At 41.4% G+C, this 23247-nt stretch overlaps 1 protein-coding gene across 36 annotated transcripts in view; it reads right to left on the reverse strand.

Moving 5' to 3' along the window:
- Window positions 1-23247, reverse strand: part of DTNA (dystrobrevin alpha) — a 355193-nt gene that overhangs the window by 99519 nt on the left and 232427 nt on the right. For all 36 annotated transcript variants that reach the window (XR_005791653.1, XM_040479109.1, XM_040479098.1 and 33 more), the window contains one exon: window positions 17429-17509. Coding sequence is in view for 35 of the 36 variants with exons in the window: in XM_040479109.1 (XP_040335043.1) it covers window positions 17429-17509 (81 nt within the window). In the remaining variant the exon portion in view is untranslated. The remainder of the gene's footprint in view (window positions 1-17428; window positions 17510-23247) is intronic.

Here is a 23247-nt window from a genome sequence, read left to right on the forward strand (position 1 = left end):
TAGAGTGACACGCTCAGAAATGCAGCTGAAAACTATCATTTCGGACAGTAAGGGCAGAAAGCAATGGAGGTGGACAGGCATGCACGGGGGAAGTGGCTGGAGCCTGTTACCATCATCCCAGCAGAGATGATGGTCTTTTTGCATAGGGATGGTGGTACACAGAAAACTGGAATCATGCACACTATAATACTTATTTTCCAAGCGTGGCAAAAGACACAGATTTTGCAGTCACAAAGATTGAAGTTTCACCCCTGGCTCTACTAATAATCATAAAACTGTGGGCACGTTACTCCTCCTCTATATACTTTACTGTTTCCTTTCTAGAAATGAGGAGAATACCATCCAGAGACAGTTATAGAGAGGAGAAAAGAGAAAATGTATACACAGGTGCTGGTCACAGAGCTTGGCACATAGGTGCTCAACAAATGATAACTACTAGTGTTAAGATAATTAAACACCTTCTGATCTATGCTACGCCATTATATCTGATAAATGCTACGCCATTATCAACTTACAAGGTCTGTGAATCCAAACCCAACTTTCAGCCCAGTGCCCCCAAATTCGATAAGTTAATTGACATGTAATTTTGAGCATATATCGTGTTGGCCATACAAAAGAAGGCCAAACTACATCTCCGCCCCAAAGACAGATAATATTTAGTTTAACTGTCGTTACGTTCTCAGTTAGTGCAGTTTGAATCGGTTTTACCGTGTTTGATAATTAGAGACCTGGTGAGGAAGGCCCTCTTTCATAAAGACTTATCAGAAATTTTATTCCATTGGTAACTGCTTTGGGAGGTGCAGATTACAGTGCAGAATAGTGCGGGTTCCTGGACGGTAGGTTGGGTTTCGACTGGCTTCTCCTATCGACTATTCATGTGACCTTGAGCAAATAACTTAATGTCCTTAAGTTTCAGTTTCCACATCTGTAAGATGGGGACAACAAGAGCTGCTCCACTGCAGGGTTATTGGGGGGATCAAATGAGACAATCCATAGAAAGCACTTAACTCAGTGCTCAGTGCATAGAAGTATTTAATACCTATTAATTATTATTAAAAGGTATCACAAGCCTTCTGCTTAATGAAGTAGGAGCACTAAGAAATGTGCTAAGTTTAGAGTCATAAGGAAGCTATTAGGAAGTCTGTTTTAAAAGTCTGACAGTTGTATAAAGATGTTTACTCTTGAGCCATCAAAATCACTTTGGAAAATGGACATTTAGGTTTTGCAGTGATCACTGGATACCACTAGATGGCACTGTGCACACTTTGCTAAATAGCCATCAAGCTTTAACTGTCCGTCATAGAGCACCTGCTACTAGGCACAGACGAGACCAATTGGGGTTTCCTCATCTATAAAACTGCATCCATTTCATACTAATATACTAGATAAGGCAACAGTTTGTATAATAAAATTATTTGGTTAACATTAACCATATCAAAAATAAACGTGTTCTTAACGGTAGTATTTAGTACTTCATAGAATCTTACAAATAATATTAATGTTAATTTTGGACATTATTAATACCTAAAAGTTTGTATTCATAAATAAATGGAAATATACAAAGCTTCAGCAGTTTGTTTTAAATTCAGGCAACTTAAGTAGAAAAGGGCTTGGTCAGAGGCAGGGGTGTGGGGGGAAGTGTTTGTATGTGGCTAGAGAGGAGTTTGCTATTCTCAAGTGATGTTTCTTATCTGTTTGCTGATGTTACACTATTTTTTTTTTTTTTAGGAAATGAACTTTTTTTTAAACACTAATTTATTTTTTGAGAGACAGAGAGCATAAGCAGGGGAGGGGCAGAGAGAGAGAGTCACAGAATCTGAAGCAGGCTCCAGGCTCTGAGCGGTCAGCACAGAGCCCAATGCAGGGCTCGAACTCACTAGCTGTGAGATCATGACCTGAGCTGAAGTTGGAGGCCTAACTGACCGAGCCACCCAGGCGCCCCAGAAATGAACTCTTTAGCTCACTGTTAGCAATGACTTAAATCCAAGTATCTCTGGGAAAAGTGCAAAAATACCAAACTCATTTATATCTAGGTAGAAATGACTGATGTCATAAACTTTATTAGAAGTAGGAGAATCATATAAATAGGGTAAAAGATGGAAGAGAGGGTACAGAAAGGGTAGGAATATCAAAAAAAAAAACAACTTTAGGATGTAGTCTGTTTCATTATTTAGTCCAGGGCTGGCCTTACCTGGACCACATCACAGAGACTGGGTCCAGGTCAGTGAATCTAAGCACGACACCTTTTTCTTTTTTTTTAAAGCATGTGGCGATCTCAAAATTCCCAAGCCCACATTATACCACTTACTGATTTCAAAATTTAGGAAGGTGGGAAAAGCGTTTCCTAAAGCTCTCCAGGTGATTCTGATAATCACAGATTTAGAAACCTTTAGGCGGCTTTCAAAGGGCTTCCAGCTGGGGAAGGTCAACAAACCATCATAGCGACTTAACTCTGGTCCTTTTGGTGTAGTGGCTTTCAACAATGGCTGCACACTGGAATCACCTACAAGGTTGTAAAATAGCTCCCTGGTGCTGCCTCAGCTGGTCCAGGACCATACTTAGAGTCACAAGGCATTAGGCTTATTAGAAATGCAGAATCTTAGGCCCCCACCCCAGAACCAGAAACTGCATTTTAACATCCCCAGGCAGTTTAAGGCATGCTGGCAGTCAGTGGTTCTCTGTCCTTTGGCATTAGGACAGCCTGCTATGTTCTCATAGGTTGTGAAGTGTGTTACAAGGAGCTGATAACTATAAGTTAACTTATGCAGTTTAAGAATGATTTATGGGGTGCCTGGGTGGCTCAGTTACTTGAATGTCTGAGTCTTGATTTTGGCTCAGGTCATGATCGTGGGATAGAGTCCCATGTTGGGCACTGCGCTGAGCATGGAGCCTGCTTGGGATTCTCTCTCTCCGTCCACCCCTCTCCCTGGTTCACACACACACACACACACACACACACACACTCTCTCTCTCTCTCTCTCTCTCTCAAAAAAGAATGATTTCTATAATCATGTATATATACATTGTTTTAGAGGGGTTGTGATTCACTTCTATAAGAAGGTCACTCATTGCATCATGATATGCTTTCTGGCCTGGGAGAAAAGTAAATTGCAGTTACGCTGGGAATTGATATAACCTGTTGATATACCACTGGGGATATATATATATGTGTGTATATATATGTATACACACACACACACACACACACACCCTCTAGTGTGTAGACAGGGGTGTGTATGTGTGTATGTGTACGCTCATGCACATACCCTCTCAACCCCCACCCACCTTGCTTAAAGTGACGGTAACTGTTGTCTGAGGCTTTGTTAGGATTCGGTTTCCAATCTCTGAGACAAGCAGGTACAAGCAGGGAGAATTCTGATGTTGACTTACTCATCAAATTCCATCGCAAAGGGGGTAGGTTCTTTCTCCTGAAACCAATTCTTTCCTCCCCAGATCTAAGTTTCCTGACTTTCAGGAAAATTCCCCAGCAGGAATTTCCCATTGTGACCACTCTGTAGATTAGGAGAACCGAGTTCAGGTGCTTTTTCCGATTAGGTTATACTGCAGGTTTGAAGTGTCGAACTGTGTTCATTCACATAGTGGATTATTAAAATATGTTTGTAGGCTTATAGGAGAGTTCATTATGGAGATTCATTCACTTAGTTTTCCAATAAAATTCTGATGCCCTTAGCACTAAGAGGAGCACACATGGAAGCACTGAGTTTTTCCTAGGACAGCTCTCACATGCCAAGTCTCAGTCAGTATTCGAAATGCCAATTAGATTTAAGTAAGAATGCTTTCAGGGAGCCTCCCATGTGGGTCAGACTGCCACATGGGCAGGGTGTGAGGAGGTGGAGAGAAGAACATGTCCCCTTGTGAGTGTCAGGAACAACTTCAGGTTCCTCTCCAAACTCATTGTCTCGGCCAGGCGAAAACCAGCCTTCTATCTTAGCCTTCCATTAGAGAGACTAACAACTTCATTCATAAGTACTTATTCAGCCCTTATTATGTTTCAGTATTCTTCTGCGTTCTAGAATTAGAGTGAAGAAGACAGGCAGGTCCCTGAGCACACAGAACTTACAGGTGGTGGAGAACAGAGGGACCCAGCAAGGAGCATGGCGTAGGCAACAACAATCTAGTTTCTCTTACAGAGAAAAATGGGCTTAGAGATCGTGGACTTGGATTCAAGTGTTTCTTCATGCACAACAGGAATAATAATATCAAACTTTCTTACAGGTGTTCTGGGGCACAACAGAAACTACATGGAAAAGAGTAAACTCTGAAGCACCATCTACAGTTTAGGCATTATTCTTATTTTTGAGAGAAAACAGGCATTAACATTTACTTTCATATTCCGATAAAACTATAACCTCCCAATTCTTTCAATTCTTCGCTCCACTCTGTCAGTGATAAAGATGTTTGTCCCTTAATATAAGACTTCTTCTATAATTTCAGGTTTGTTTTTCTCTTTTTAAAAATGTTTCCTTTGTTTTTGAGAGAGAGAGAGAGAGTGTGTGCTAGTGGGGGAAAGGCAGAGAAAGAGGGAGACACAGAACCTAAAGCAGGCTCCAGGCTCTGAACTGTCAGCACAGAGCCCAATGTGGGGCTCAAACTCCTGAGCCGTGAGATCATGACTTGAGCGGAAGTTGGACACTTAACTGAGCCACCCAGGTGCCCCTCAGGTTTGTTTTCCTCTTAACAGGTGTGATGATAGAAATCTGTAAGAGACTGTACCAGAGTGATGACTAGTTTAGTTGACTTCCAGATCAACTACTCATCTTGAAATTCAGAAAGCCTCAGCTCATGAGAAGAAAAGAATATGTCAATGTGTCACTAACTTATACATCTATAGCACATACAGGCATTAACATACAGAGGGAGATGGCCATATGCTTATACATCCAGAGCTGGGAAAGGAAGCAAGAAATGAGATTCCATCACATTTTGAAAAGAAATGAAATCCAACCAATAATTTTAAAGATTCTACGATACATTATGCTTGATGTTAGAGGGGACTAAACAAAATACGAGAGCCTGGGATTCTAATTCCCATGGGAGAGACATGTTCAGATGGCCTAACCGAACATCAGGATGAGACACTCTGTCATCAAAGGGCCACATCCATAGAACAGATTAAAAAACAAAATAAAACAAAACACTACTGGAGTTCAAAATACAGTGATGCTATGCAGGCTGGAAACTTTGGAAAGGTGTAGAGGAGGAAGAGGTAGGGCTCGAGTTTGGTTTCTGAATCACAGCAGGATCTGACACATAAAGATGAGTTGGGGAGGATACTCCGGGAAGAAGATGATCTAGCGACCGAGAGCAGAGAACAATGAAGGAAGAAGGCGCAACCAGGTCTTGCATTGACCTGACTGGGCCAGCACAGGTTACATGCTGAGTGTACTGGGAAGCAGGGTCTGTCTGTCACTTTGTAACCTTTCCTATTGTCCATTATTTGACACTTGTCTAATTTTTCAGTGAGCAAATAGATCGAGAATTTGCATCCCGTAAAGTTTCATACTAAGTTTCATTTTCAAAATACCTAATGTGAGCTAATTCCCATCCCTGTCTACAGCCAACCAGTCCAGTGGTGAAAATCAGAAGTGCTCTTTGGAGCAGCGAGTGCGTCTCGCACTGTGGCCCCCGATTCCACAGGTCTGGAGTTTGGCCAGGGTATCCCCAGGTTTTGGCTGTTCCTTAGGTGATTTTGAAGAGCAAGGGTGTTTGGACCACTGCAAGAGAGCATGACTTAACGAGACAAGAGACAGGAAGAAGAGGAAATGGATGTCTTGAGCCAGGGGCATTCATATAAAAGGTATCACAAGAATCCTGGAAAAATTGTGGTCAGAAAGCCTTGTGCAAATTAGCTGGTCGTTAAGATTTTCTCAAGTAAACAATTTATTTTTATGTCCTATCAGGTCTTTGATCATGACAAAATACTGTTTAAAAAGCTAGTAGGGAAGAGAAATTCGGTTCAGTTGCATGCTTTGCCAGGGTCAACAAATGCATTTTCATGTGATTACACTGAAGATATTAGCCACCTTGACCAAACATGGAGTTGGGAAAGAAAATGTTAATAAAAGACAAGTTTTGTATTTGATTTCCATTCATGAGCCATGAGCTGCAGCTTTCTAAAATATGAATCTGAACAGCATTTGAGTAGCTCACCAAATTATTTTATGCTTCCAAAGTCAACATCTTCCTTGCTCCCACAGTATACCTTTATCACCAAGATGGTTCTCTTTGCTAAGGATCCTTGGAGAGAATCATCATAGCTTACAAAGATCGCATTTTAGTTTTACTTTTAGTTTCCTGGGTAAGGTGCATGATAGAATAGAAAGGGCTTCAAGAAAAGGCCTACAACATATTTCTGGTGTAAAATCAAATAGGATATCATGCCAATCCTCAAAGGCCCTGGGAGTGCATCTACTGCCTATTAGGAAAAAGTATTCAGTTTTTCCTTAAATTGTGTTTGTAGACCAGCATCATTATTCAAAATGAGGTATAATAATTGTTGGCTCAATAGCTGTCATACTGTAAATTAAATTTAACTAAATTCAATTGAGCAAGCATTTATTAAGCCTATTATTTTCCAAAGTATTGTACCAACGACTGTAAAAATAATAAGAGAAAGTAAATGAAAAGAAAGATCTGAACAATAACTAATTTCTCACTGCCAGCGTTTAACTTCGTTCGGAATGTATTTAATAATTTTAGAAGCAAGAAGATTTAGTATCTTATCTCCTCTCTGGGTAGTCATTTTAGCCTTCACTACACGGTTTGTTTCTTCGAGTCCCTTTAGCATTCCCTACATTGTAGTGGCCCAGTTTGGGCTTTTACTTCCTTCTACTTAGATTTTTACAGTAAGACTTAGTCATCGCCAGTGTATGCCCTTTTCCATCTGCCCTAAGAAATGGTGTAAGTCCCAGCTCTGGCTATGCCAGGCTCCATTGCCTATCGAGTAAAATCCAAGCTTCTAAGCTTGAAACCAATGTTTGAACGCCAGTCTCCCAATCTTTAACCTCATTTCCTACTCATTTCCAGCTTTTTCCAAGAGTCTTATGACCCAGACATGTTGGGCTTCTTACAATTCCAGAATATGCCATTGGCTTTCTTGCACTGGCTTTATACTCTTCATCAGGTGCACTCTCCATTTGGCTGGCTTTCAAAGCATTACATACATGTGTGCCCGAGGAGGCCCCAATGCCTTTATGTGGAACTATGCTCTCCCATGTGTTGCTCCTGGATAACGTCATATATCAGATCATTCACGACACCCTAAATTTCCCACAGTTATTAATGGACAGGCTGTTCCCTCCACTTTTTAAAAATATTTATCTATTTTAAAAGAGAGAGAGAGGGAGAGCAAGAATTCCAAGCAGGCTCCACGCTGTCAGACGCAAGCCCTGATGCAGGGCTTGAACCTATGAACTGTGAGCTCATGACCTGAGCTGAAATCAAGAGTCGGACGCTCAATTGACTGAGCCACCCAGGTGTCCGTCTCCACCTTTTTTTGACAAGCCTTTGACTGAACTTTGGAAGAGAGGAGGGTCTCTGAAATGATGAACTAAATTTTATGGTTAGGGTCATGTATGCTTTTGGGGGAAAGGATCTGTGGCTTTCATCAATTCTCCTAAAGATACATGAGGAGAAAAGTTTAAGAACCACAGCACTAAATTATACTAACTTGAAGACATGTACTCTGTCTTGTTCATCTTTGTATTCCTCAGAGCTACTTGCATAATGCCTTGTTCAAACTGGGTGCTCACTAATGCTTAGTGAATGGAATGGGGTAGAGTGTCTACTCCGTTTGCCAGACCCTACATATAACCTCTAGAAGCTTTCCCTTTACTGCAGCATGTCAGGAAAGCTCAATGAGACTCATTGAGCATGACTTCCCACAGGACTTTCATTATTCCTTACACACTATGACTTGAACAGATGGCCAGAATCTCAGATGCCAGAGGCCACGTTCCAAGAGAAAGAGCATCCACAAGGCTGGCAACCATGAGGAACAGTCTTCTTCTTTATAGCTCTCAGTTGCTCTCAGTGACCCTGCATCATGTGCCAATGCGGCCATGGTGAACACTAACAAAGTACACAGGGACACAGAAGAGCAGGTAAGGGGCAATCGGCAGGGAAGTGTCACTTTTTTCTGCACTCACTCTGTACCATTTAAGTATATAATTAATTGTCTTTGTGCAATAGGAGTAAAAAATGGGACAGAAATTGAAAATGCATTCCATTCACCCATTCAGAAAATAGTTATGATTCAGTTTCCTAGTGCTTGGAAAATTGTTTGGAAGATACGTTAGCATTTGGGGTGAAGAGATCTCTAGATGGCTAATCAGCAGTACAGATTGTCTGCAGGTATCTTGAGTGAAGTTAATATGAGAAATGTATCCTTTTAAAATTTTTATTTAATTTTATTTTTTAAAAATATTTTAATGTTTATTTATTTATTTTTAAAGTTTTTTTTTTTTTAATGTTTATGGAGAGAGAGACAGAGACAGAGTGCAAGCAGGGGAGGAGCAGAGAGAGAGAGAGAGAGAGAGAGAGAGAGAGAGAGACAGAATCCAAAGCAGGCTCCAGACTCCAAGCTGTGAGCACAGAGCCCGATGCGGGGCTTGAACTCATGAACCACGAGATCACAATCTGAGCTGAGGTCAGATGCTTAACCGACTGAGCCATGCAGGCACCCCTAATGTTTATTTACTTTTGAGAGGGAGAGAGAGAAAGAGATTGGGAGGGGCAGAGAGAGAGGGCAACAGGATCTGAAGCAGGCTCTAGGCTCTGAACTGTCAGCACAGAGACTGATGTGGGGCTCGAAATCATGGACTGCGAGATCGTGACTTGAGCCAAAGGCAGACGCTTAACCGACTGAGCCACCCAAGTGCCCTGAGAAATGTATCTTTTGAAAAAAAATCTTTAAAAGGCAGTAGAAAACACTAATGAGGAAATGTCCAACACAGAAAACCAAGATACACAGGAGGCAATGTTTCAGACCCCTCTCTTGTATCTTTTCAAAACCTTGGCTCACCTTTTCTCCAGCCCCTGCAGAAGGAACCATCATGGCACAGACTTTGATCAGCTCAGGGCAGCTGCAACCAGACAGCACCTGGCCTCAGGCCCTTGCTCCATACCTTCAATGGAACACCTGGAACCTGCCTAGCACTCACACAAGTGTAACCCAGAAGCACGGGGGTATTAACACTTGTAGGCCCCTCTTGACCAATGCAGGACAGAGCAGCTAGATTAGTACTTCCTCCTTGTGTCCCCTGGCTGGAGAGTTCTGCGGCCTTTCAAAAGGTTCCTTAGAAATTCCTGCATTGTCTGTTGGCTTTCCTCCCTCGTTCCACTTCTGCTCTGGAATGGCAAATGAGCAGGCTTCCACAGAAGCCTTGTTGTGGAGTCTGCTTTCCGGAAAACACGGGCTAATGCGCTGATTCTAGCCAAGTCCCTATAACTGGTTGAACCCTTTCAGAAAATAAATGAGAAGAAAATGGTGATTCTGACCATGTTCAAAAACAGATTCTGATTCTGTGTGGTCAACATAACTTTTTGTCAACTTATCCTTTCCCACAATATGACATCACTTTCTTATTCAGCAGTGTTGGATTTGGGAATTCAAATGCATTATACTTGATCTTACAGTGAGGTTTATCATTCTTGAGAAACTAAGCTGCTCAGGGCTGATGCATTATTAGCTTTGTAGCAGGCTCAGTGGTCCATATGCTTGACCAACATTGCAGGACAGGCTCTCTGTTTACCATGGCATTTGGCTAATACTTGGAAGTTAGAAGCTGAGTTCTCAGATGATTTTACCTGGTGTTTATTCAGGGGAATCCACCTAACATCTCTTATGCTATGCTCTCCTCATCCGGAATGAACAGAACCTTACCATTCCTGATTAAAAAGGAGGTCAAGTGGAATTCGTAGCCCAACACCATGAATGATCAAAAATAGCTAGACAATTTATTTCAAGAGCTACAGATATACTTGATTTCTTTAACCACCACACTTATAAGTAATTTTTTTTTCCCTCAGAAAATGACAGTTTGCTCAGGGGGCTGACAGGCTAGATATAAGCTTACATAGCGAAGTTTTACAGCGTATCTACTATTTGATACTCACAAAATCTGAAGATTTCTAAAAAATAGACCATATTATTAGATTCTAAACTTGAGGTTCTTCTAATACTCTTCTAATACTAATTTATACACTAAGGAATATTATCATATGTCCCCCCCCATGGTCTAGAATAATGCTTGGCATGCAGTACACCTCAGTCCACATTTGTTGGGTGAGTAAATAAATGAGTGACTGCTGGTGACACCAACAAAATGTGAACACAACCTCCTTGGTTTAGTTCTCATGGATCACAGGTGTGGTTATATGGGAGTGGCCACTATTCTATCCTTGTCCTCCTGACTGTCTTTGGTTTCATCTTAGTGTTTACCAGAGCCCCCAAGGTCCTGGGAGCCAGGCTGTGGGACAGCACCCTCTGGGGGGCCCTTCATTGCTCACTGGCTCTGGGCTGATCCAGTAGGTGCCCATGAACACAGCTTGGCCGACCATAAGGGAAGGCCATTGAGTCTTACTTGCTGGATGGGCCTGGGAAGCTTAAAAGGCATTCCTGTGCACGCATCACTCTTTCCCAACGGGCTGGGGCATTTAAAGATGAGGTTCTTTCCTAAACTGCTAGTGCAAAAGTGTTCGGTTGTCCTGATTTCCTGGTATAATGCAGAAGCGGGAGAAAGGGAAGAAGCTGCTTTACTTAAACCCATATCACATGCACCAGAGCCTTAAAGGCATAGCTTTGTGTCTACCAGAAGTGTGCTCTAGTTAAGAGGAAATGACTTTGCCATAGGTCCAGGGTGCCTGGAAAGAAGCTGGGTCTTCAACCAGGGTGCCTGGAAAGGGGCAGGTTCTTCCGTGCAGGGTGCCTGGAGAGGGGCTGGTTCTCCACTGCCATATCACACAGGCATCTTGAATGGTCTTATGTTCTGCTGTCCCCACCAGCTTTGCCCCAGGGAACTTTTAGGAATGCAGTATTCTAGCGCGATGTCCTTCTCTTTATTCTAAACAAGTGTCTAGAAAGAATTTCATCAAGAATGAAAATATGTATCCAAATCACTTGGAACACAGATAATTATGCTCCAAGGTTTTGCCATCTGCCACTTATTTCCCTAATTGAACATTCCTGCTCTTCCTTGTGACTCTTTGACAGGAAAGAGTCCTATCTCTCGCCTTCAGACATACTCTTTTGGGATCTGTTCCTATTGCTTGAGATTTTACTTTGAACTTTGGTTTTTCACCCAAGGCTGTCTATGTCATTACCTGGAAAGCAGAAAAGTCCATGATCTTGGGCAGTGTGGTAGGCAGAACCCTAAGATGCCCCCTTCCTCTTCATACCTTCCTGGACAAGATTCCTGGTCCTCAGTGTTGATATACCTTCTCCATTGTTTAAGCAAATGCTTATTCAGTTACTGCTGTGAAGGGATTTTGCAGATGCAATTAAGGTCTCAAATCATTTGACCTTAAGATAAGGAGATCTTCTGGGTGAGCCTGACCTAATCACTTGAGTCTTTTATTTTTTTATTATTTTTAATGTTTATTTTTGAGAGAGAGAGAGAGAGAGAGAGAGAGAGATGACAGCGTGTGATTTGGGCATAGAGAGAGGGAGACACAGGGTCTGAAAGAGGCTCTGTGTTGTCAGTGCAGAGCCCGAAGCGGGGCTCAAACTCATGAACCAGGAGATCAACACCTGAACTGAAATCAAGAGTCGGACGCTTAATGGACTGAGCCACTCAGGCGCACCCATAAGTCTTTTAAAAGAGGAGCGTTTTCTCTGGCTGATCCCAGAGGAGGAAGTCAGAGAGACCCACTCTACCTGGCATTGAAGTAGAAGCAAATATCTATGGGGCCACGTGGCAGGGAAGGCAGGCGGCTTGTAGCCTGCTGGGAATGGTCCCCAGCTGACTGTCCACAGGAGTGGAGACCTCAATCCTTCAACCATAAGGAAATGAATTCTGCCAACAGCCAGTTCACTCAGAAGAGAGCCACAGACCCTGTGAGACCCTAGGCTGTGTTTGATTTCTGACCTACGGAAAGCGGAAAGAGTAAGATAGTAAATGTGTGTTGTATTAAGTTGCTAAGCATGGGGTAATTTGTTATGTAATGATAGAAAACTGGTACAGGCCACCAAAATCCCACATACTTAAGAATATGGCAGGGAGGAAGAATATGCTGGCACACCCAATCAAAGAAAAACGAATGGGGTATTAGTATTTATTTCTAAAAACATATGTAAAGCCTACTCCTGAAGCATAAGACTAGTCAGTTGGCTGGTGAAAAGTGAATCTAGTGAAGCATACTCATTCACTCATAGAAGAATATTTATTCAGGACCCACCACATATATAGCACTCACATGGGTTAATTTCACAGTGACAGAGAAGCCATTAGGTAAACCGGTGTCTGCATTTTTTTTTGTTGTTGTTGTTCTAGAAACCCTGAAAGAAATTCAGAGCTATTAAAGGCAAAGCATGTGTTCTAACTTTAAATTATAACCGGATGAAGAATACTTATAAAAATGTTTCTTTTATTAGAGGGAAGACATTTGAGAAGCTCTGAAAGCTCAGATACTAATATATACCTTTCCTCTTTTCCTTTTAAGTGAAATTTTAATTAAATTTTAGCTGATATGAGTGACAAAAGGAAAATTCAGACTGTGACCAGAAGAACTAAAGGAAAGTGCCTCCGTACTTTTGTTTCTACTATTAAACAGGAGGGATTTGAGATTTCTGATTTATTTCTCTCATTCTCTTTTATTGTTCATGAACTTAAGGCTGCATTCCATTGACTCCAAAGTAATTTCTGAAAAATGATCTGCTGACATTACAGGGTATCTGGATCATTAACCATGTCAGCGCTGACCGAGGAAATAATGTTCTGGCAGAAAATAGTTATTTGTTTAAAACAAAGGCTGAGAATGTTGCCATTTCACACATCCTTATGCCTACATGGCATATAGGGTATTTATTTTTGTGGAAAGTTCTTAGGAAACCCAGAAGTTAAAGAGAAGGCTGTTGATTAGAAAGCAGTATTAGGAATAGTATGCATATTCTCCATTCAGTCCTATTCCTCCTAGAAAATAAGATTGCCAACTTGCTGCCCCCTAATTTTTAGGGGTACAAATTCCTTTGTTCCATTAGGGAATGTGCTAGTCATGGCGCGGGGAGGGAGGGTATGACAGTGTGCAAAGATGAAGGGTAAGGGAAAGAAGCGGACTTAAAAATAGATCCCATGGAGGAAAGTTGAAGGAATAAAGAATCTTCTGCTTGAAAAAAGAAAAGATGGGGGCGCCTGGGTGGCTCAGTCAGTTAAGTGTCCAGCTCTCGGTTTTGGCTCAGGTCATGAACTCATGGTTTGTGAGTTTGAGCCCTGCATTGGGCTCTGTGCTAGCGTGGAGCCTGCTTAGGATTCTCTCTCTCTCCCTTTCTCTCTGCCCCTCCCCTGCTCGTGCTGTCTCTGTCTCTCTCAAAAATAAATAAACTTGAAAAAGGAGAAAAAGAAAACAGAAAAGATGGTTTCTCGCAATTTTTGTTTTCTTTTCTTTTTAATGTTTTTTTTTTTTTTGAGACACACACACACACAGCCATGCACACACACACACACACACAGCAGAGCAGTGGAGGGGCAGAGAGAGAGGGAGACACAGACTCTGAAGCAGGCTCCAGGCTCTGAGCTGTCAGCACAGAGCCCGATGTGGGGCTTGAACTCATCAACTGTGAGATTATGATCTGAGCCAAAGTCGGCTGCTCAACCGACTGAGTCACCCAGGTGCCCCACAATTTTCCTTTTATAACAGAGGTTGGTAAATATCTTTTGTGTGTGTGTGGACAATGGGGCACTACTGTATTACACAGTAATATTATGTAGATTTTACGATGGCATATATATAATAAGAGAAAAATTTATACAATGATGAAATTAAAAATACAATAATGGAGTGCGATTTTTTTTTTAATGCTTGTCTGCCAACGAGAAGACTGGAATTTTTGTGGGGAGGGATAACATTTTGCTTAACAGGGATTATAAGTAGCATTCCCTATTCTAAAATTATTAAAAATATTCATCTGTAAAAACTCCTATTTCACAGTCTAGACAAAAGTTAGGGCTGCATTTAGTGCACAGGCTACAGTTTTCAGCCCTTTATAATGGAGGCTTTTTAGAATCCTGGGAACCAGTTATTCTCAGCATCCATCAGGAATTGTATTAAAGGGAATGAACATGAATGGCAGTGATAGGAATCAGTGTTCTATATGGGAAACCATAAAGAGAGTAGGCAAGGGCTGTGGGGGACAGAAATACAGGGAATTAACTAACCCTTCTGATATCTGAGATCAGACAGAAAACAAATCTCTTAAAAGTCTATATCCAGACAATATTTTTTTGTAGGCGATGACTTCACAAGGGTCAGTTTTTATGCTTTTCACCTCTATCACGTAGTTTGTAAGTTTAGTTTCGTTAATATACAAAATCAATTTTACCTGTAAATAAGGTCTGGACTGAAAAATAACCTGTTCTCCACCAAAGTCCATTGATTTCTACGAGGTAAATGCTATGTAAGAATTTCCAATAAAGCGATGTACTTACAAACACACTACCTGGACTTTTTGTTCTTATTGATTTCATTGTAGAGTAAAACTCCACTACAAAGTACAATTATTTATGGTGGATTATGTTTTATTGCAGACGAAAATGACCTTCCTCTAAGGGGGGTAGGTTCAACGTTGACTGATATTATGTCACATAAACATCAGGTCCTGGTTATCTTAAAAAGAAGGCTCTACCTTTAAGATAAAACAGACTCAGCTGTGTTAGCATTTTGCAAGCCCCTCAAGATCACAACTGTTATTTTTACTGTCAGGAAGGAAAACTCAGCAAACACATATTGTACATGCATACAATGCTTCTGCTCAAGGTGGAAATGATTTTATAAAGCAGCTTCGTTTAGCATCCAAAACCTGCTCATTTCTCTTCCTTAAGCCTTAGTTTTGTATAGTTTGCATAGAACGTAATTTTTTTCTCATCTAAAATAGATGAAGTTTGTCAGGCATAACACTTCCCCGTGTAATGTCCACTAACTCTTTAAGAACTAGGCTAGATGTCTCCCTCTGCAGGGAACTCCTTTTACTGGCCCTCACACCCAGGTAGGGCACTGCTTCCCTGGTGCTCCCACAACACTGCACACATATCCCTACCATTACACTTCCACACTGAGTTAGGAGTCTGTTTAAAATTCCATGCCTTGGGGCAACTTTAAGGCAGAGAGCGTGTCTTACATTGCTTCATCCCGGGCACCTAAGCATGGTGCTGAACACACAGGAGGAGCTCGTTATAAGCTTTCTAAATTAAAAGGTAAATGAATGGGTGCACTGAGAGTCAACTGGGCAGGTATGAAAGTTCTATTTCCACCCAGGGATGGACTAGCACTGTTTTCCCCGAGATGAATGTGACAATGACATGATGCTGGATGCAGGATAAGGAGGAAGACCAGAAAAGAATAGGTAGAGGAAAAGGAGATGCCCCAGGAATGAGAAAGGGCCATGACCTGAGAGCAGCAGGAAAGCAATGTCACCCCAGGGTGGCAGGAGCCAGTTAGGGCCTTTGTGATGTTGGCTGCAGGGGTGGTTGTCAAATCACGATTCTTTTTTTCTTCTCTCTCTCCCTCCCTCCCATCCCCCTCTCCCTCCCTCTTTCCCTCCCCCATCTTCCTTCTTTCCTTCCTTCCTTCCTTCCTTCCTTCCTTCCTTCCTTCCTTCCTTCCTTCTCTTTATTATTTACTTTTTAGTTCACCCCTATGATTTTGTAATACCTTTTTGCAATTTCCCGTCTCTGCTGAAAGACCTGATGAAACTCTGCTTGGCAAAGCTCTGAGGACAGAATTCTTGTCCCTGCTCCTTCTCCTCACCCTTCTATTTTAAGGACCATTGAGTGGTAATGAGGAAATCACATGGGAGGATTCTATCACTTTTTCATTGCCAAAAACATGGAGATTTTTCCTTGTGTTTTAATATGGGTGGTGGGGTTGGGGAGGTGGGGGGGGGGGAGAAAAGCTTTTCTTTAATGTGAGCCTCTTCCTTGTCCTCAAAAGACCTTTTATAGACTCATCAGTGCCCAGGGCTGCAAGGACATCCACGAATTCCTTCCTCCATCTGTAGTGTGCAGTGTTCTTCTCATTGTCTCCCCACTTTCTTTTTTTTTTTTTTATCGGTTTAGCTTCCTGAAAGGAGTCAAACATGTCTTCGATATTTTGCTGATCTGTTTTTACTCCTTTGTCATCCTGCCCCAAACCTCAGCCCCGTGTCCAGCCACTGAGGCTGAGGAATAAGCTGTAGACGAGCAACTCGAAGACCAAATACACATTGCCCACGCCATTAGTAACGATTTGCTGTAAGCCAGGAAGCCTGGGGCTGGGGCTGGCCTGCCCAGGGCCCCCAAGAAACACCTGCTGGAGACTCGGGGAGGGTAGAGGTGTGGAAACGGCTGGTTTCTACGTCCAGTGTTCGTAATCCCTAGGCCACTTATTCAAAACTGTGTATGTACTCAGGGGAACATTATGGTATTCATTTTTCTAATCCATTCAATACTAATTAGAAAATAAGAACAGTTATTAATTTTTACAGCAGAGAGTTTACAAAAAGAAAAGAGTAAGCTCATGTACAGGAAATATGAGGCGATTTTTCTCTCCAACAGAAAATGGATGGGGTGTGATATGATGGAAGCGACGGTGCAGCAGAAGATGTAAAGGGCTCGCTGTGATTAGTGATCTAGCTGGCCGCTGACATTTTAAAATTTGGGAAAAAGATGAAGCAAGTCCCTTTGTTTCTTAAAATATTACTGCCTCTTCTCTTCCTGTTGTCTGACGTAGGCAAATGTAGTCAATACTCTGAAACAAAGTGCTAATCTTGTAGCTTCAGAAAGAAAATCCTATGTTTTCCAGGAGCTTGTAAACATTCTCCTATACTTGCAAAGGACACACAAATACAAAGAGGACTTCATATTCGATATTTTATAAAGTTCTTGGAAGCCATTTTGATGGCACAGCATCGACACTACCAAGGCTACAGAAGAGAAGAAAAATATCCACCCAGATTTAAACCATTCCAAGGACAGGAAGTTGGACACATCTAGAGCCTTATCCATTTCAATACTTCAGCCGTTGAGAGCAGCAATTCAGCCTTCAGAATTACTTACGAATAGTCTCTCTACCTTTTGCGTATCATAGTCCTCTTTTTATTGTTGTGTAAACATATTTTTTTACCAACACTTAGGAGAAAAACAGTTTTAATAAACTATAACAAATGTAAACGATAGGATTCATGAGGGTAATTAGTCCAAACAACTGGCATACTTACAGTTGCATTTCTTCTGCACAAACCTAAGCTTGCATGCTGTTCTGTAGGTGGAGAGTCGGATACGATCCAGATCTTGAGCCCCTGGTGGGGGGGAGAAACGTCCACATATGGTATGCCATGTGTGTGGAAAGGGATTTATAATATTTACAGAGAAAGCAACTACAGATATAACCCATTCACTTAATTTGATTTTTACCTTTATTAGAACACAAACACAACTTTAAGACTTGAAAAGGTCTGGCCTCACACCCCTCGAACACTAGGGGAAAAGAACACAAGTATCCAACACGGGAGATGAGGTTGTCAACCATGTTTGTGGGCCAAGGAACACAGCCTCAGCCCTGCGGTGTCTGCTGCTTCTGAGAACAATCTAGTCAAGCTGTGACTTAACCAGCAAGATGACAGCACTATCATCCAATAACCATTGTAGATGCGTGGTGATTGGTCATCAGAATACGGCTGTGAGGTGAGTACTCGCTGAAAGCTGGGCCTCTTTGCTGTGTGACTAATTGCTTTTAGAAACCTCAGTTTTCTCATCTGGAAGATGGGGGTGATGATACTACTACTAATTATTTTACAAAATTATAAGGATACATGAGTGACTATACTTAAGCACAGAGGGCACTGCCTGGCACGTAGTTCGAGCTGTGTAAGTATTCATTAGTATTACTAGGGTCTATCCTGCAAACCTGCCTGTCAACCTCACAGGAGACTTTCTAAAAACAACCACTACTCTTTTTTATACCGGAGCTTCCGTTTCCTCTCTAACATAGAGGTACGTGTTCCCCATATTCTTCAACTACTTTCCTCATTCTACTCTTCCTCTCAAGAATCCAGCATGGTTTCTGATGCTCACAGCACCAGGTCTGAATGTTCTGCTCAGAATCCAAGCTCTTCCCATGCCACCTACCCAACGGTATTTCCCACCACCCTCTACCCAGGACCTCTGCCCGGCTTGGGCGAGTCTCCACACAATGCCCTGCAGATGGGCTCTTTGTCCCATTCACACCAGAGATCCTGGTGGTCCTCCCACCATTCTCTGAATGGGCTCATCTCTAGACTGTGTCTAAGACAAAGCAGACTTTCAACAAATGTCTGTTCTTTTCTGCTTCTCAATATTTGGCATTCGTTAAGCCCTGTTTATGGTTCATAACAGATATAAAGGCAGAGAGCTATTTTTGACATATATTGAACTTCACCAGTAAAAGTGCTACATGAATGCTTCAAAATATAATAGGGCAGCAAGTAAATGAGCTGGCCTAGAAGTAATTATATTGGGAGGCCAATTAAGTGCTTTTCTAATCAAACTCGGGATGAATTAGCACGTGTCCTGCACTGAGAGCATCAACATTCCCTTGATTCAAACTGATCTCTTTAGATTCATTCACAAATGATACCAATACTCCTATTGCTTTATAGTTTTATAAGGCAGATCATTAAACATTCATTCTTATGAGAGTTGATTACTTGACAAACAGGCTCATTGATACTGAGTTCCTGAAGAACCAAAGAGAGAGGGCTTAACCCTCACCCAGTGCAGGAATTCTCCTAAACGGAGAATGTTCTCAAGAGCGGGACAGGTAGACAATGGCCATAGAAGATTATTTCCAATGACAGGAATGATTATCACTTGTGAAAATAAATGAGCTTTAGAGTCAGTAAACCTTAATCTGTCATTTCCCAGTTATGTGAACTTTGACAAGTTTTTACTTGGTCTCTGATTTCTTCATGTATATGGAGATAACAGCATCAGCTTTACCAGCTGGTAACCTCTGAAGCTTGTATATAGTGAGCACCTACTAGCAGGTGGGACTCCTAAAAAGGTTTCCTGTACATTTCCTTAGCAACAATAAGTGATAGAAATTTCTTTTTTATATTTGAGCTTTAATTTGCCTCCTGATAAGTTCAATCCACTTGATGTGATTTCCCTTCTGGAGACACAGAAGCTTTGCTTCTAGCCACTTGATAATTTGCACATTGGGAAGCACCTTGATTAGCATCTTCATTACCATCTGAAGGCTATGGAGAAAAGCCCCTGCCGTTGAGGAGTTTAAAGTTTGGCGGGGGACATAACCTCTTGACCTTTTGACATTGGAGCCGTTCAACTCCATAACCATTGCAAGCACAATGTCTATCACAGAGTGAGGCCTACAATAGGGCTTCAATACGTGGATGTTGCTATCATTATTCTCTATTACCATCAGACAGTTTTGAGACCTTCATCCATTCTGGTCCTTCTGCTCTATGGCTGGCTCATATCTCATTGAAGTGAGATATACAAAATTAACCCAAGTTTGCCTCCTCTGTATAGAATATATAGAAAGCGATCATGACCAGTTTTGATAGGGACAATTATGAGTGCAATTAATTTTTTTTTTTATTTTACAGAGAGAGAGAGACAAAATGGGAGAGAGGGGCAGAAGGAGAGAGAGAGAGAGACAGACAGAGAGAGAGAGAATTTTAAGCAGGCTCCATGCTCAACACGGAGGCTGATGTTGGGCTCGATCCCAAGACCTCAGGTTCATGACCTGAGCCAAAATCAAGAGCTGGGACGCTCAACTGACTGAGCCACCCAGGCACCCAACGAATACAATTTTAAAAAATAAATGGCTCGTTCCTCTAGTTCTTTTCATTAAAAAGCTGAAAAAAATCATATGTATTTACATATGATCACATCTTTTCTATTTTCTACTTAAATGCTTATTTGGAGGCTGAAGATAGGACTTCATATTTATCTGGTTAGTTTCTTTTAATTTTTATCTCATGCTTGTAATTGTTCTGATAGTTTTAAAATTTTTGATTTTGCCACTGGGATTTCCAAGGGCCTTCCCAGTTTTGTGTCCTCTGTAAATCTGAGAGGCTCATTTAGAAACTTAATTCTCTAGGGTTCTGGATAACCAGAGACAGAGAGACTATCAGAAATACCTGAACACTAAATCTGCCTTTTTCCCTGATGAGGATGTACTTTTACTGATGCTGAGCTTGGCTCAACAGTCAAGAGAGTCTCAGTATCTGAAAATAATCCTTTAAAAGAAGACATTAGGGACATAGATTAGTTGCGTGAGTTCTTTAAGAATAATGATAATCCGCAGGTATAAAAGCGCTGTGATGCAGCAGACAATTAAATGTCTTAGTTCCAGCAAAACTTTATCCTCTGAGGACAGAAATAGTAGCTCCTCTGCACCTCCCTCTCATAGAGGCTCTAGGGGCAATTTGGCAAAGGTGCACCTCTCCTACATGTAGTAATGATGATGCTTAGGGACGGGAGTGCACTGACTGTTCTCCCCTGCCCTATCATGATGTGGACTTAACTGACCCTCTTTTTGTTCAAGAATCAGGAAGGGGTCTGAGGGTCTCTAGATGTTTCCTATTTGTAGAAGTTCTTCCTGGCTGAAGTTCAAAGGGGATGCACCTTGCACAGACCATGTAAGTGGCAACCACAGGATCCATCTGGATTCTGGGACCCGAAAACGCTGAGCTGAGACATGCTGCACAGGCTCTTGCTCTGCTTATCCCCCTTGTTTAAAATATTTATTTGTCCCACCCCCAATAAACCAGAAACTTAATTCAGTTTTACATGGGTAGTCTCTTCTTGAAAGTCTATAAGTTTGTAGTTTGCCTTGGGAGTAGTTGCAGGTCTTCTGTGTCCAAGTTATTGGTTAAAACCAAGCACCTGAACAGGGCCACACATAGACTCTTCTAGTATGCTACTAGAGGCTGCCTTCCAAGTTGATTGACCCATTGCTTATTCCTGCAGATATGGTCACACCACCACCTATAAATCAACTTAATTGTATGGCAAACTGACTCACATCTCCAACACATGCACAACATAAGAGCCTTTGTCAGTATCTTGTTGAATTAAGGTTCATTTTTATGCTATCGTATTTTCCTGAGCTAGCAGTCTAGGAGCCTTATTAAAAAGGGAAATTAGCTGACTTAATTCCTTTATAAAAAAGATAGAATTTGAATAAATGCATAAAGAAGTCAATAGAGCAATCCTTGTTCTTAGCATGTTGAAATGTCTAGGATTAGCACTATATTTTTTCCATGACCTGAAAATGAATCCATCTTATCATAAAACCTACAAGTTCATACCCTGGACTCTCAAGAAGCCATATTCTTCCTTCTTAATAAAAAATGAGTATAGCATTTCCCTATTTTTAATTTTTTTGCAATGGTCTCATTATTTCTGAAAAAAATGGATGATATTTTTCCCTGTATTATTGTATCACTGGGATATAATTCTTTAAAACATGCAGATTCAACTCATTTAAATAACACCTTAGATTTGCTTCATAATTATACAGAAGGGACTGGGGCTAAATAATTAAGGGCAGAGATGAATATTACTGTCTCCACTTCTTTATATATTTGAAACTTTTCATAATGAACATTTAAAGCTAATCCACTTAAGGCAATTTGATGCTCTTGTATCTTGTCTTCCAATCTCTCACATCCACGTCATACTTGGAAGAAAGTGATAAAGACAAAAACAAAGACGCAGTTAAGAAATTCTGATTGATCACACTGTTATCTCCTACAAATCCTGTTTTTCCTTTTTTTTGTTCTTCCTTTCAAGATTTTTCTCTGCTCTTCCTCTCTGTCCTTCCTTTCCTCCTTCTCTCCCTCTCTTCCTTCCTCCTACCTCTTACATTCTTTCCCTCCATTCGTCCATCTATCTATTTATCCAACCAACCAACCAACCAACCAACCAACCAACCAACCAACCTATCTTACCTACTTCTTGGCTTTAGTTTTATTACATTCTAATAATTTTAAAAATTTTTGTAATTATTTGTTTTGAGAGACAGACACAGTGTGAGTGGGGGAAGGGCAGAGAGTGAGGGAGACAGAATCCGAAGCAGACTCTAGGCTCTGAGCTGTCGGCAAGAGCCCGACGTGGGGCTTGAACCCATGAACCATGAGATCATGACCTGAGCTGAAGTCCGACACTTAATCGACTGAGCCACCCAGGTGCCCCTAGTTTTATTACATTCTAAATAGTTTCACACAATTAAAGTATATTTTGCCTTTCATGTTTTGATAGCTCATTATAAAGCCTTTTATAAAGTCATTAAGATAATTAAATATCTCATTCATTTTTCAAATTTGCTCAACAAATATTTACAGAATAAAGATGAAGCCTATGAAGATTCCATGTCTGAACTCTTCCATGCTTGCTGATTGTGTGTGTGTGTGTGTGTGTGTGTGTGTGTGTGTGTGTGTGTATGTGAAGTAGAGAGAGAGTGAGAGAGAGGTAAAGGAGCTAGGGGGTCAGGATAATGGTCAAATTTCTCTCTTAGGACACTTAGTGGGGTGGGGAGGCCCTCTCTGAGCCAAGGTACAAACAGGAGGCATAGGTTTGCAGGTGCGTGAATGCAGAGTTCAGTTTTGGGCTTACATGGATTGAGATGCTTGTGGATGTCCAAGTGGAGGTATCAGCAGCAGTTGGAGATACAGATATGGAACTCCTGACTATGGCATACATTCTCAGAATTACCAACAAACATAAAATGTAGCAATTTGTCTTAACTGGGCCAAGACTGGGAATATTCTTCCAAGAGAAGTCTCTGCATACAGCCATGGGCACTGTTAGTGGAATAAATGGTGAGCCCACCTCAAGTTGTTTCATTAGTAGAAGCCTTGACAGTGAGGAAGCAAGGCTGGAGGGACACTGACTTTATATGCTGACTATTCTGGATAAGATGGTTCAGGAGAACATGGATGTGGTTTTGAAGGACTTCTTGAAACTTGGGAGCCATGACAATAAAGGTGAAGCCTTGAGAGAAAGTAAAATTGTATATGGAGGGAATTGT

Source organism: Herpailurus yagouaroundi, unplaced genomic scaffold (genome assembly GCF_014898765.1).
Source record: "Herpailurus yagouaroundi ecotype Mexico unplaced genomic scaffold, PumYag 142, whole genome shotgun sequence".
NCBI lineage: Eukaryota > Metazoa > Chordata > Mammalia > Carnivora > Felidae > Herpailurus > Herpailurus yagouaroundi.